This window comes from Peromyscus eremicus, chromosome 1 (genome assembly GCF_949786415.1).
Source record: "Peromyscus eremicus chromosome 1, PerEre_H2_v1, whole genome shotgun sequence".
Lineage (NCBI taxonomy): Eukaryota > Metazoa > Chordata > Mammalia > Rodentia > Cricetidae > Peromyscus > Peromyscus eremicus.
Window position 1 is genome coordinate 98,039,838 of NC_081416.1, and position 12,067 is coordinate 98,051,904.

At 44.9% G+C, this 12,067-nt stretch overlaps 2 protein-coding genes across 5 annotated transcripts in view; one reads left to right on the plus strand and one right to left on the minus strand.

The window, feature by feature from the left end:
- Window positions 1–11,010, minus strand: part of Xndc1n (XRCC1 N-terminal domain containing 1, N-terminal like) — a 34,000-nt gene extending 22,990 nt beyond the window's left edge. The window contains exons 1-4 of the mRNA XM_059269945.1: window positions 10,479–11,010; window positions 7,463–7,635; window positions 3,939–4,080; window positions 1,740–1,895 (exon numbers count right to left, since the gene is read on the minus strand). Coding sequence (XP_059125928.1) covers window positions 1,740–1,895; window positions 3,939–4,080; window positions 7,463–7,507 — 343 coding nt within the window. The 5' untranslated portion in view covers window positions 7,508–7,635; window positions 10,479–11,010. The remainder of the gene's footprint in view (window positions 1–1,739; window positions 1,896–3,938; window positions 4,081–7,462; window positions 7,636–10,478) is intronic.
- Rnf121 (ring finger protein 121) overlaps window positions 6,140–12,067 on the plus strand; it is a 70,393-nt gene continuing 64,465 nt past the window's right edge. Inside the window, exon 1 of one of the 4 annotated variants that reach the window (XM_059269896.1) lies at window positions 6,140–6,491. In XM_059269896.1, coding sequence (XP_059125879.1) covers window positions 6,468–6,491 — 24 coding nt within the window. In that variant the 5' untranslated portion in view covers window positions 6,140–6,467. Of the gene's footprint in view, window positions 6,492–11,107; window positions 11,206–12,067 lie in introns of those variants that run through there. The other 3 variants (XM_059269905.1, XM_059269890.1, XM_059269900.1) reach the window with 3 other exon arrangements.

Sequence of the window (12,067 nt, forward strand, 5' to 3'; positions counted from 1 at the left end):
AGAGAGGAAAAAAAGAGAGAGAGGGGGCCGGGCGGTGGTGGCGCACACCTTTAATCCCAGCACTCAGGAGGCAGAGCCAGGCGGATCTCTGTGAGTTCGAGGCCAGCCTGGGCTACCAAGTGAGTTCCAGGAAAGGCACAAAGCTACACAGAGAAACCCTGTCTCGAAAAACCAAAAAAAAAAAAAAAAAAAAAAAAAAAAAAAAAAAAAAAAAAAGAGAGAGAGAGAGAGGGACATGTTTGTGTGTGTGTGTGTGTGCTCTCGCACATGCTCATGCATACTCGCACAGGCTTGAGCAACAGAGAAGAAAATGTGCTGCATTAACTGTTATTAGTCGGGAGGCAGGAAGGGAAAAAATCCAAAACTGAAGAAAGCGAAGACAAGACTGCCGTGGGATGGTCTGTATGTCAAATGTGTTGCTGATTGGTCAATAAATAAATCACTGATTGGCCAGTGGCCAGGCAGGAAGTATAGGTGGGACTAACAGAGAGGAGAATTGAGAGAACAGGAAGCTGGGTGAGGGAGACACTGCCAGCCGCCACCATGACAAGCTGCATGTGAAGATGCCGGTAAGCCACGAGACATGTGGCAAGGTATAGATTAATAGAAATGGATTAATTTAAGCTGTAAGAACAGTTAGCAAGAAGCCTGCCACGGCCATACAGTTTGTAAGCAATATAAGTCTCTGTGTTTACTTGGTTGGGTCTGAGCGGCTGTGGGACTGGCGGGTGAGAGAGATTTGCCCTGACCGTGGGCCAGGCAGGAAAACTCTAGCTACACAAGACCACGGCTACACACAGTAAACACCAACAGGAGGAGGGACGGACATCACCAGCACGTGTCCCTTCAGGCTCTGATGCTCAGAGAAAGGTTTGCCAGACAGGCAAGGCAGGGCCCTTCCAGCCTAGCTCCTTGTCTTCTAACCACTCCTCCATCATTGTTTCACACCAGTCTCCACCTTCCTGAACCACGAGGCTGCAACCCACTCTATGCAGCCACTCACAGCATCCGAAGCCAATACCACACACTTACTTCTCTGATTGCTAACATTATCCAGTCAGTAAGTATATCATCCCCTATACCTCACATAAACTCTTCCAAAATCTCACTCTTCCTTTATAACAAGATAAACACCTCCAATTTAAACACAGATAAACAGATTGCAATTCCCTAGAGTCCAGGGATCATATCTTATGCATCTGTTACAATGCTCAGTGAACAGAGATTTGCATAAGCAGAATTCAGGAAACACTATATATTATATAAATATATAATTATATAAAATTTAAAAAGTTATATAAAAGCCAGCATATAGCTTTTTACCACACACAAAAATTTATTCTATACCTTTTCCTTTTTTGTGGTGCTAGGGATTAAATAAAATAGGGATCAAATAAAAACACAGGAATCACTGGGTGTGGTGCCACATGCCTGAATTCCAGCACCTGAGAGGCTAAGGCAGTATTTAAGGCTAGCCTGGGCTGCACATTGAGATCCTGTCTCAACAACCAAAACCCTAAAACATGACGATGTATCAGGCAACAATAAGTCAGAGGTAAATATCAATCATAGCTCAGAAATACTCCTGACATTCTCATCAGGCAGAACTCAGACAACGCATTAGCTTACTCTCTTCTCTTAACAGGAGCTAAACACAGGCTCCCTTCCATAATCTATACCCACCTCTGCACTGCATCTGTCCTCGGAAACACCCCCACATCTGCTTTTGCCCTCTTTACCATGTTTAAACATCCGGACTCCTGAGCGGTTCTTCCACTCCTTTGAATCAGCGAGGGACATTAGCATGGTTGCAGGGAGAAGGGTGACGAAAGGTCTGTCCAGGGGCCAGGAAGAACGACCCACGTCAATCTGCAGGAAAGCACAGCCACAGTTACCTGGGGACGAAAAGCGGAGAGAAGGGTGACGATGAGAGAATGACTACAGGGTACAATACTGGGTGGGAAGGAAACACTCCACTCTAGAGCTCAGCCAGGAAGTTCTGGAAACATGGGGAGTCACACAGAGAGCCACCTACTGGAATGGAATGAAACCTTAGTCCACCAAATGATAGAGAAGGTTCACCATGGCCACCACAGTCTGAAACCTGCCCTGGAAATCACTGTTAAGGAACCCAACAGCTTTCTGTCCTGAGAAAGCAAAGACAGTGGTCTCTAACAAGTCTTTAGAGAATTCTAAGGCCAACTTTTTTGTTTGTTTTTGAGACAGGGTCTTAGTATGCTCAGCCTGCTTCAGTCTTCTTAGTGCTGGGATTAAAGGGATGTGCCATCATGCCTGGCATCAACTTTTGTAATCTATAAACTCCTATGCACAGCACACTTTTCAGCATCCTACTGACACTGATCTTTAGAGATGATAAGGGTTCTGTTTGTTAGTATCGATTATTATGCCAGTGCCCTAAGGCTTTACCCAGACCAGAGTTCACAGCGTAATTCCAGAAGCACCATCACATCGTATTCTCTTTGTGTATGTGTACATGAATGCACGCTACCCGTGTATGGAGGCAAGAAAACAACCCGGTTGCTGTTCTTCAGGTGCTGTCCACCTTGTCTTTTTAAAAATTATTTTATTTCATGTGTATGGGTGTTTTGCCTGCATGTATGTCTGTGTACCACTTATACGCCTGGTAACCCTCAGGGGCCAGAAGAGGGAGTCAGATCCCCTGGAACTGAAGTTAGTCATCATGTGGGTCCTGGGAATTGAACCTATTTCCTTTGGAAGAACAGCCAGTGCTCTTAACCACTGAGCCATCTCTCCGGCAGCCCCACCTTGTCTTTTTGTTTTGTTTTTCAAGACAGGGTTTCTCTGTCTAGTCCTATTTGTCCTGGAACTTACTCTGTAGACCTGGCTGGCCTCAAACTCAAGATATCAACCTGTCTCCACCTCTCAAGTGTTGGAATTAAAGACATGCACCACCACTACCCTACAGCCCATCTTATGGCATCAAACTCATAGACATCCTCCTGACTCTGCCTCCTGAGTGCTGCGATTAAGGGTGTTCACCACCCCGCTAGGCTGGAGGCATTTTTTTTGTTTTTTTGTTTTTTTTGTTTTTTGAGACAGAGTTTCTCTGTGTAGCTTTGATGCCTGTCCTGGATCTTGCTCTGTAGCCCAGGCTGGCCTTGAACTCACAGAGATCTGCCTGGCTCTGCCTCCTGAGTGCTGGGATTAAAGGCGTGTGCCACCTGGCTGGAGGCATTTTTAAAGTTGAGGTTTCCTCCTCTCAGATGACTTTAGCTTGGGTCAAGTTGACATAAAAGTATGCAGCACATCAGTGACCTCCAGGTAGCAGTTTGTCTTACCTCCCAACGCTGGGATTACAGGGAGGGTACCTCTATATTTGGCTTTGTGTATGTGTGTGTGAGTGCAAGCCAGAGGACAACTTGGAGCATGAGTCCTCACCTTCTCCCTTGTTTGAGGCAGGTTGTCTCTGTTGTTCCCTGCTGGGTTAGACATACTAGCTTGCCCACGAACTTTCCTGCTTCCTATCTCACCACAGGAGCACTGGGATTACAAATGTGGACTACCCATCTGGTTCTCATGTGGATTCTGAGAACTCAACTCGGATCCTTACACTCTACGGCAACTGCTTGTCCACTGAGCTATCTCCCTAGCCCATGCCTAGCTCTAAATGTGGGTTCTGGGGATCAGACTCTAGTCCTCACGTACTAGGCAAGGTCTTTACCAACTGAGCTGTAGTCTCTGCTCCACACTGTAGTCTCTATGAACGAAGACCCAGGAGTTCTCCAACACCAAACCATCTCCAAGGGCAAACACAACATTTTCCCTTCACCTCTAGGCAGAACTTACTCCAGAAAGCTACCCAGTCAGAACAAACTGAGACACTTGAGGGGAGTGGTTAGTCATGTCATTCCTGTGTTTTCCCTCAGAGGCCCCAAAGGCCCTGAGAATTCACTCACCGACGTCGATGTAACTTATGGGGACCACCCTCTCCAGCTGAAGCTCCACTTCCAGTTTCCCACTCTTGTCCTGAGGACAGCTGAGCCAAGGTCCCTTATGACTGTCTGGGTTCAGCAAGTTCTCCACAGGATACTTGGGATCCTACATCAGAGAGGGAGAGAAAAATCAGGAGGGGTTCTGAGCTCACAGGGAAAAAAGGATACCTTAGAATAAGGGACGTCTATAATCCCATTTGCTGAGGCATCTCAACAGGAGAGAAGGCACAGGGGCATCCGCAGGAACTAGCCTGACGCATGCAGCAGACACCATTTACTTCCTCCTCACTTATCACACTACCTCACTTACTCCTCCTAAGGATTCTTGAGTTGTTACTATTACTTCTGCGTAGTTAAGAGATAATAAACTGAAGCTTATGGGGCTTCAAAACTCACCTAAGTAACTAAACAAAGCAGAATCCCAGATTTCCAAAACTAGAGCTTTTAACACTACATTAATAGTTCTTTATTCGTAAGACTTTTATACAAGCTGGGCGGTGGTGGCACACGCCTTTAATCCCAGCACTCGGGAGGTAGGGCCAGGCAGATCTCTGTGAGTTTGAGGCCAGCCTCGGCTACAGAGTGAGTTCCAGGATAGGCTCCAAAGCTACACAGAGAAACTTTGTCTTAAAAAAAAAACCCCAAAAACAAAAACAAAAATGAAACAAACAAACAAAAAAGACTTTTACACAGATACTTATTTTTTTCCTTTTAATTTATTCTTCTCTCATATATTACATTCTGACCACTGTCCCCCCTCCCTCCCCTGCATCTCTCCTCTCCCCCAGATCTACTCCTCCAAATTCCCTTTAGAAAAGGGCAGTCCTCCCAGGTGTATCAACCAAACATGGCATATCAAGTAACAATAAGACTAGGCTCATCCCCTCATATTAAGTCTGGACTAGGCGATCCACTAGGAGAAAGGTCCCAAAAGCAGGCGAAAGAGCCAGTGACAGCCCCCACTCCCACTGTCAGGGCTCCCACAAGAACACCAAGCTACACAACCACATCATATACGCAGAAGACCTAGGTCAGACCCATACTGGCTCCCTGACTTTTGGTTCAGTCTCTACACAGACATTTATTTTATTTTAAAAAAAAAATTATTTATTTATTACGTATACAGTCTGTCATGTTTGACTGCACACCAGAAGAGGGCATCAGATCTCATCATAGGTGGTTATGAACCACATGTGCTTGCTGGGAATTGAACTATGAACTCGGGAAGAGCAGTCAATGCTCTTAACCTCTGAGCCAAGCCATCTCTCCAACCCCCCCCCAACACCTTTATTTACCTCCAATATAATTCTAAGAAATAAGATTTTGTTTACGTAGTCCAGGCTAGCCTCAAACACAAATTCCTCCTGAGGGTTAGAATTGTAGATGTGCACCACTACAACCAGCAAAAGATTATATTCCTAATTTACAACGGATGCTTAGATATAAGTGATATTCAAAGTCATTGATAGTGACAATGAGATTTAAGAAATCCCAAATTCACTCATGCAAATGCAAATCCTTTTTGGTTGAGAAGCTTTGAGCAAACAAACGACTTTCTTCCTCTGGTTCTAAATTTCTTTATAAGTAAAAGAGAAAACCATATTCACAGTTTTTGTTTTTTTAGAAACAGGCATCTCAAGGATGACTTTCTGATTCTGCCTCCCAAGTGCTGGGATTATAAGCATGCATGCACCTCCATACCCAGCTTTCTCCCCCTTTCTTTTTTTCTTTTTAATGAACATAATGTGTTTTGCCTGCATGTACCCACAGAGGCCCAAAAGGGGTGTCAGATCCCCTGAACCTGGAGTTACAGATGTTTGTGTCCTGTGGGTGCTGGGAACTGAACCGGGGTCCTTTGGAAGACCAGCAACTGTTCATAACTGCTGAGCCATCTCTCCAGCCCCAACTGCACCCAGCTTTGACTCATGGTTTTTAATCATGTTTTTTTGTTTGTTTGTTTGTTTCCACAATAAAATCCTTCTTTTAACTACAATTTCACATGTGTGTGAATATTTTTCTCATAAAATAAAAGTAAAGCTCTAATTAAAATACAGGTTGGGGAGGGAAGCTAAAGATGTACTCTGATCCTTCTCTTCAGCTTCTAGAACAGTCTCTATAGAAACCACGATGTTAGAAGACTGCTAACATTCTCCAAGATTCTATGACAAAACATTTGAAGGTGGGTATTGTGGTATATGTCTATAATTCCAGCACTCAAGTGGATGAGGCAGGATGATTGAGAGTCTGAGGCCAACCTGGGATACACAGTGAGTTCAAGGCTGGCCTGAGCTACGTGGCAAGATCTTATCGCAAACAACAACAACACCCCCCCCACACCAAACCCCCACAAAAGCAACAATACTCAAAGAAAGGCAGGTACATCTCTGTGAGTTTGAGGCCAGACTGGTCTACAAAGTGAGTGCTAGGCTAGTCAGGGATATAGAGTGAGCCTTTGTCTCACAAAAGAAGAAAAAGAGGGAGAGGAAGACAACGATGAGAGTTCAAGCTGACCTTCAGGTAAGGAGGGCTAAGACAATTTTTACTTCATGGGTTAATATAGTAGTTCTTAAGCACCATCTAAGGGGGCTCTCTGAAATGTGTGGAAACAAAACATTTTTTTATTTACTTTTATATGTGTATGAATATTATTCCAGGATGTATATATGTGCACCATGTATATATCTGTTGGATTCCCTGGAACTGGGGTTAAGGATGGTTGGGAGTCACCATATAAATGCAAAGAATTGAAACTAAGTCTTATACAAGACAAGTGCTCTTAATCATTGAGCCAGCTCTCCAGCTGTGTGGGGATGCCCTTGACTGTCAAAATTACCATGAAGTAGTATTGTCATTAGGGCCTGGGAACCAGGGATGCGAAATATTCTACCATGCCAATGACACTGCTATAAAATGGACCTAGCTACCCAAATGTCAATGGGTAGCTTAGCACCCCTCAAAAAAGATTAGTGTACTGAGAGGAAAGAGAGGGGGTAAATGGATGAAGCAAATGACTGGAGGAAAGGGTGGGAAGTCCCCAGTAATCCCCATGGTAGATCAGCATTGGGCCCAACATGGGAACCGTAGAACTTCCCATAAAGTGAGCATATTTGATGGTGGTCACTATATCCTCAAGGTCAAGTATGGCCTTGAGTGCCCTTGATTAATTTCCAGGCAGTATGACCAAACTGCCCTTCTAGAAACTCTGGCACAGACAGGCCTGCAGTTTTGTCAGCTATCTACAAACCATGGACAAGTCTTCTACAGCTATTCACTCTTTTTAGTCATCAAAAGAAAAGCAATCAGCCGGGCGGTGGTGGCGCACACCTCCAGCGGAGGCAGAGGCAGGCAGAGCTCTGTGAGTTCAAGGCCAGCCTGGTCTACAGAGTGAGTTGCAGGACAGCCAGGGCTACACAGAGAAACCCTGTCTCAAAAAACTATTAAAAAAAAAAAAAAAAAAAAAAAGCCCTCATGGCTGGTGACTAATATACCTGAGAGGAAAATGATACTACATGGCTGATCTTCACAGGAGCCATCAGAGGCCACGAGTTTCTTCAAGTACACGGCAGATATGCTTCCTCCCAGGATAGCTTCTGCTACCACAGTGGCACTGCCTGTTCTGCTCTTGGTAGCTTCTGAGAGAATAAGAATCCTCACATTACTCCTGGAGAAAAAAAAAAAAAAAAAAAGAACAAAAGTAACATAAGCTACCCATTCTTATTTCTTTAATAATAAGAACTATTTACAGAAGTCAGTTCATTTCTCAGGGCCACCGTGGCCTGTAGGAAGCACATCTGGATCATCTAGAGACACCCCTCCCCCACAATTGTGAAACAGCCTCAAGAAAACAAAGGAGCAAATTAAACAAACAAAACAAAACTGTTATTACAGTAACGCTGGATTTATAAAGTTCCCAAGAACATGAATGGTGCCTTGAATCATTTATCTCTATGTCCCTAGGAGCCTAGGACACAGTAAGGATGGGCAACAAATGTACAACTAAATACAGTATATTACTCTGTTTTCTCTGTTCAAGGAAACTTCCTAAATTAGCTTTCCATTCCTCCAAGTTGGGTGTGGTGTCCCATGCCTATGATCCTAGCATTTGGAAGGCTAAGTCACGAGGACAGAGTTTAAAGCCAGCCTGTGCTACATAGCAGGTTCAAGGCTAGCTTGGGGTATATAGCCAGATCCTGATTCAAAATAAGGTATTCTTGGGCCAGAGAGGATGGATCAACATTGTTTTCCTTTTTTGTTTTTCAAGACAGGGTTGCTCTGTGTAGCCCTGGCTGTCCTGGAACTAGCTCTGTAGACCTGGCTGGCTTCGAACTCACAGAGATCTGCCTGCCTCTGCCTCCCAAGTGCTAGGATTAAAGGAGCAACCACCACCATCATCTGGCCAACATTGTTTTTCTAACTTATTTTGTCTTTAAACAGCTCACAGGAGCCAGATGCAGTAGCATCATGCACCCATTATCCCAGCTATGGGGGAGAGGGAGGGGGAAGCAAGAGTTTGAGGCTAGCCTGGGCAACAATATAAGTGTGAGCCACCATACACACCTCATAAACTTTTATTTTCTGAGACAAAGTTTTTCTGTGTAACAGTCCTGGATGTCCTGGAACTTGCTCTGTAGACCAGGCTTGCCTTGAACTCACAGAGATATGTGACTGTCTCTGCCTACCAAGTACTGGGATTAAAAGCGTGTGCCACCAAGCCTGGCCAAGGCTGAAATTTTAAATATATGCAAAAATACACAGAAAATAAATTAACTCTTAGGTGTTCATCACTCATGGTCAATAATCCTCTGGTAACAAGTGTTTCAAAGATATCTGAATGTCTTTAGGTGGGGGAGGGTCTCCCAAGATTCTTTTTTTTTTTTTTTTTTTTTTTTGAGACACTATCTTGCTACATAGTCCTGGCTGACCTTGTATCTGCTATGCAGCTGAAGCTGGCCAAATATTTGTTTTTTTTTTTTATTAAATTTCTGTTTTACATTTATTTGTTTTGTATGTAGGAGGATGGGTATATACATGAAAGAGTCAAATCTTCTCCTTCCGCCATGAGGGTCCTGGGGATGGAATGAAGGTCACAAGGCAACTGCTTTCTCCCACCGAGTCATCTCCCCCGCCCCCAAAGGACTTATATTTTATGCATTTGAGTATTTTGCTTGCATATATCTAAATACACTACATGTGTGCCTGGTGCTGGAGGAAGCCGGAAGAGGGTGTCAGATCTCCTGGAACTGGAGTTACAGATGATTGTGAGGACTGGAGAGATGGCTCAGAGGTTAAGCGCACTGGCTGTTCTACCAAAGGTCTTGAGTTCAATTCCCAGCAACCACATGGTGGCTCACTACCATCTGTAACGAGATCTGGTGCCCTCTTCTGGCCTGCAGGGATACATGCAGGCAGAACTCTGGATACATAATAAATAAATACATATATCTTAAACAACAACAACAAAAAACCAAAACCAAAACAAAACAAAACACCAGATGATTGTGAACTGCCATGTAGGTGCTGGGAATCGAATCTGGGTCTCCTGAAAAGCAGCAAGTGCTCTTAATCTTTGAGCTATCTCTCCAGGCCACACACTGTGCCATCTTGCTGGCTCCTAAGAAATTATGTTCGAGATGAAGGTCTTACTGTGTTGTTTAGCCCAGCCCTGAACCTCAGGTCCTCAAATGTTGGGATGGGTCATCACGTTCTTGTCAGGGCGGTTTTCAACTTTTGGGATCAAGTAACTTTGCCTCAGCCTCATGAGTAGCATGTACCATCAGACCTGAATTTTTCTTGAAATATTCTCCCTGAAAATATGAGTCCATGAGTCCTGATACATTCCTGGCCATAATGGTTTTCTACTCTATTCATCACCGAAGTTTTCTTTCTATTTTCTCATGCTATTGCTCCTACTTGGAATACTTGCTCTCTTTACAACTTATTTATTTTGATGTTCAAATGACACACACACAAACACACACACACACACACACACACACACACACACACACACACACAAAACCCTACCTTAATCAATTCAAGGTAACTGGTGTTCAAATCTCTCTCTCTCTCTCTCTCTCTCTCTCTCTCTCTCTCTCTCACACACACACACACACACACACACACACACACACACACACACCCCCTACCTTAGTTAGTTCAAGGTAAGTGCTCCATCCGGCCAATTCTCACTTGGTATTTAACTAAGTGCCTCCTCATGTAACAACTATATGTTTATGTCTTATGTCTCTTGATAAGATTGTGAGCTCCTGGACAACAGGATTTTTGTTTGACTCATTCTTAAATATTTAATGTAAGAGGGAGAAAAACACATAGATGATTAGCAATTATCTGCTCATTGAGGTCCTCCAGGCTCTGCAGCTCTCGACCTTTTTGAAGATCCCGGAATGGGTTGCTTCTGTTCATTTTCTTGCTGGTCATCCTCCTCCCTCTCAGCTACTCCTCTCAATTGACAAATCGCAACGCCTGTCACCCGCGTCCACGAACCTTAAGAAGTCGGGGCAGCTTCAGCTCCTGGGCTCCAATCTTATTCTCCCGCCAATTCGGTCCGGTGACCTCTGCCTTCTGGCCCGAGCGCCACCCTGCCTACAGAAGCTCAGGAACGCGTTTTGGGGTTTAAAGAAGCTGCTTTTCTGAAAGATGGCTCCCACTGAGGCAAGACAGCACTTACTCATCTAAAAACAACAAAAACCCCGCGTGCTTGTGTTTTTAGGTGTACTTTTATTCACTACACTCTTCCCGTAGAGAGCGAGATTTAAACTTCCGGGTCGGACTCGATGCCACATGGGAAATGTAGTTCTTGGTGCACACGCGTCTCTGCCCGTAGCCCAAGCGAGGGAGCGTCGCGAAATTAGCGCATTCAGGGACCCTCATTTGTTGCTCACCATAGTGACGACTGGTGAACTATTTACACTAAAATAGCATAGGAACAAATCTTCTTTTTCCGAGAACGCTTTCCTGTTGAAGGTTGGTGGTGCCCGAGAGTTGCCCCTTCTTAATTCCGAAGGAGCAGGTAGACGGTCTCTTGGTTCCTCACTGGCATCTGCCCGTCTTGATGCTCCGCCCAGGCCGCGCCTCCGATTGGCTACAAGCGCTTGAGCGGCGGAAGCAGCTGGCTCGCGGGGGACAGGGGTGGGGGCCGGCCGTGAAGATGGCGGCAGTGGTGGAGGTGGAGGTTGGAGGAGGTGCTGTCGCGGAAAGGGAGCTGGATGAGGTAAGAGGAATTGAGGGACAAGAAAGGAGCGACAGCTTGACAGTGGAAGGAGAGGAAGTGAGGAATACTGGGAGCCGGAGGCCCTGGGAGAAACGGGCAAGATCCGGAGGAAAGAGGGAGCTGACAGGGAGGCGGATTTTCCTTGAGGGAAATCTGAGGGCTTCTGACTCAGGGACCCCGAGGCGTTGCTGGTGCAGTAGATTGGCAGTCGCTTTGAGGGTGGTGATGGAGGGAAGGCCAGAGGTCAGAGAGATGGGAACATTAAAGATTTTGAGATTCTTAGATGGAGGTCTAAGGTAGGACTAAGGGGCTAGCTAAGAGTAGCTTTAATTGGAGGGGCGTGGACTGCTGTAAGGCAAGGCCGAGGCTTTCACTGTGGGAAGGGACTCCAATCTTGACCTGAAGGTTGGGGACACAGATCGGGAAGCATTGCTTAATATACTAGTATTACAGCTTTGAATTGTTTTTGGGTAGGAACCATCTTATTTGTTCTTACATGTTAGGGTTTGTACATACCGCATGCTCAGTAAAATTTTGTCCGAGGAATGAATGAATAATTGTGAATGAATGAATAATTTTGTAACAGAAATGGTCCATTTGTTCATTGAACAAACATTGTTACTTCTGTGTTAAGTCCTGGGCTAAGTGCTTGGGACACAAGACAAGAGACCTTCTTCTTGTAACGTCTACAGTGTAGTTATGGGATAAGAAGAGGCATTGCATTACAGGTCTAATAGTGGTTCTGAGAAGAGGGCTAGGGGACGTTTTCCAGTTGTTGAATGGTTTTCTAGTTCATCTTCATTCTCATTCATTCTCTTTCATCCTCCCTTCCCCTCCTCTCAACGGGTTCCTTCAAGGTGAG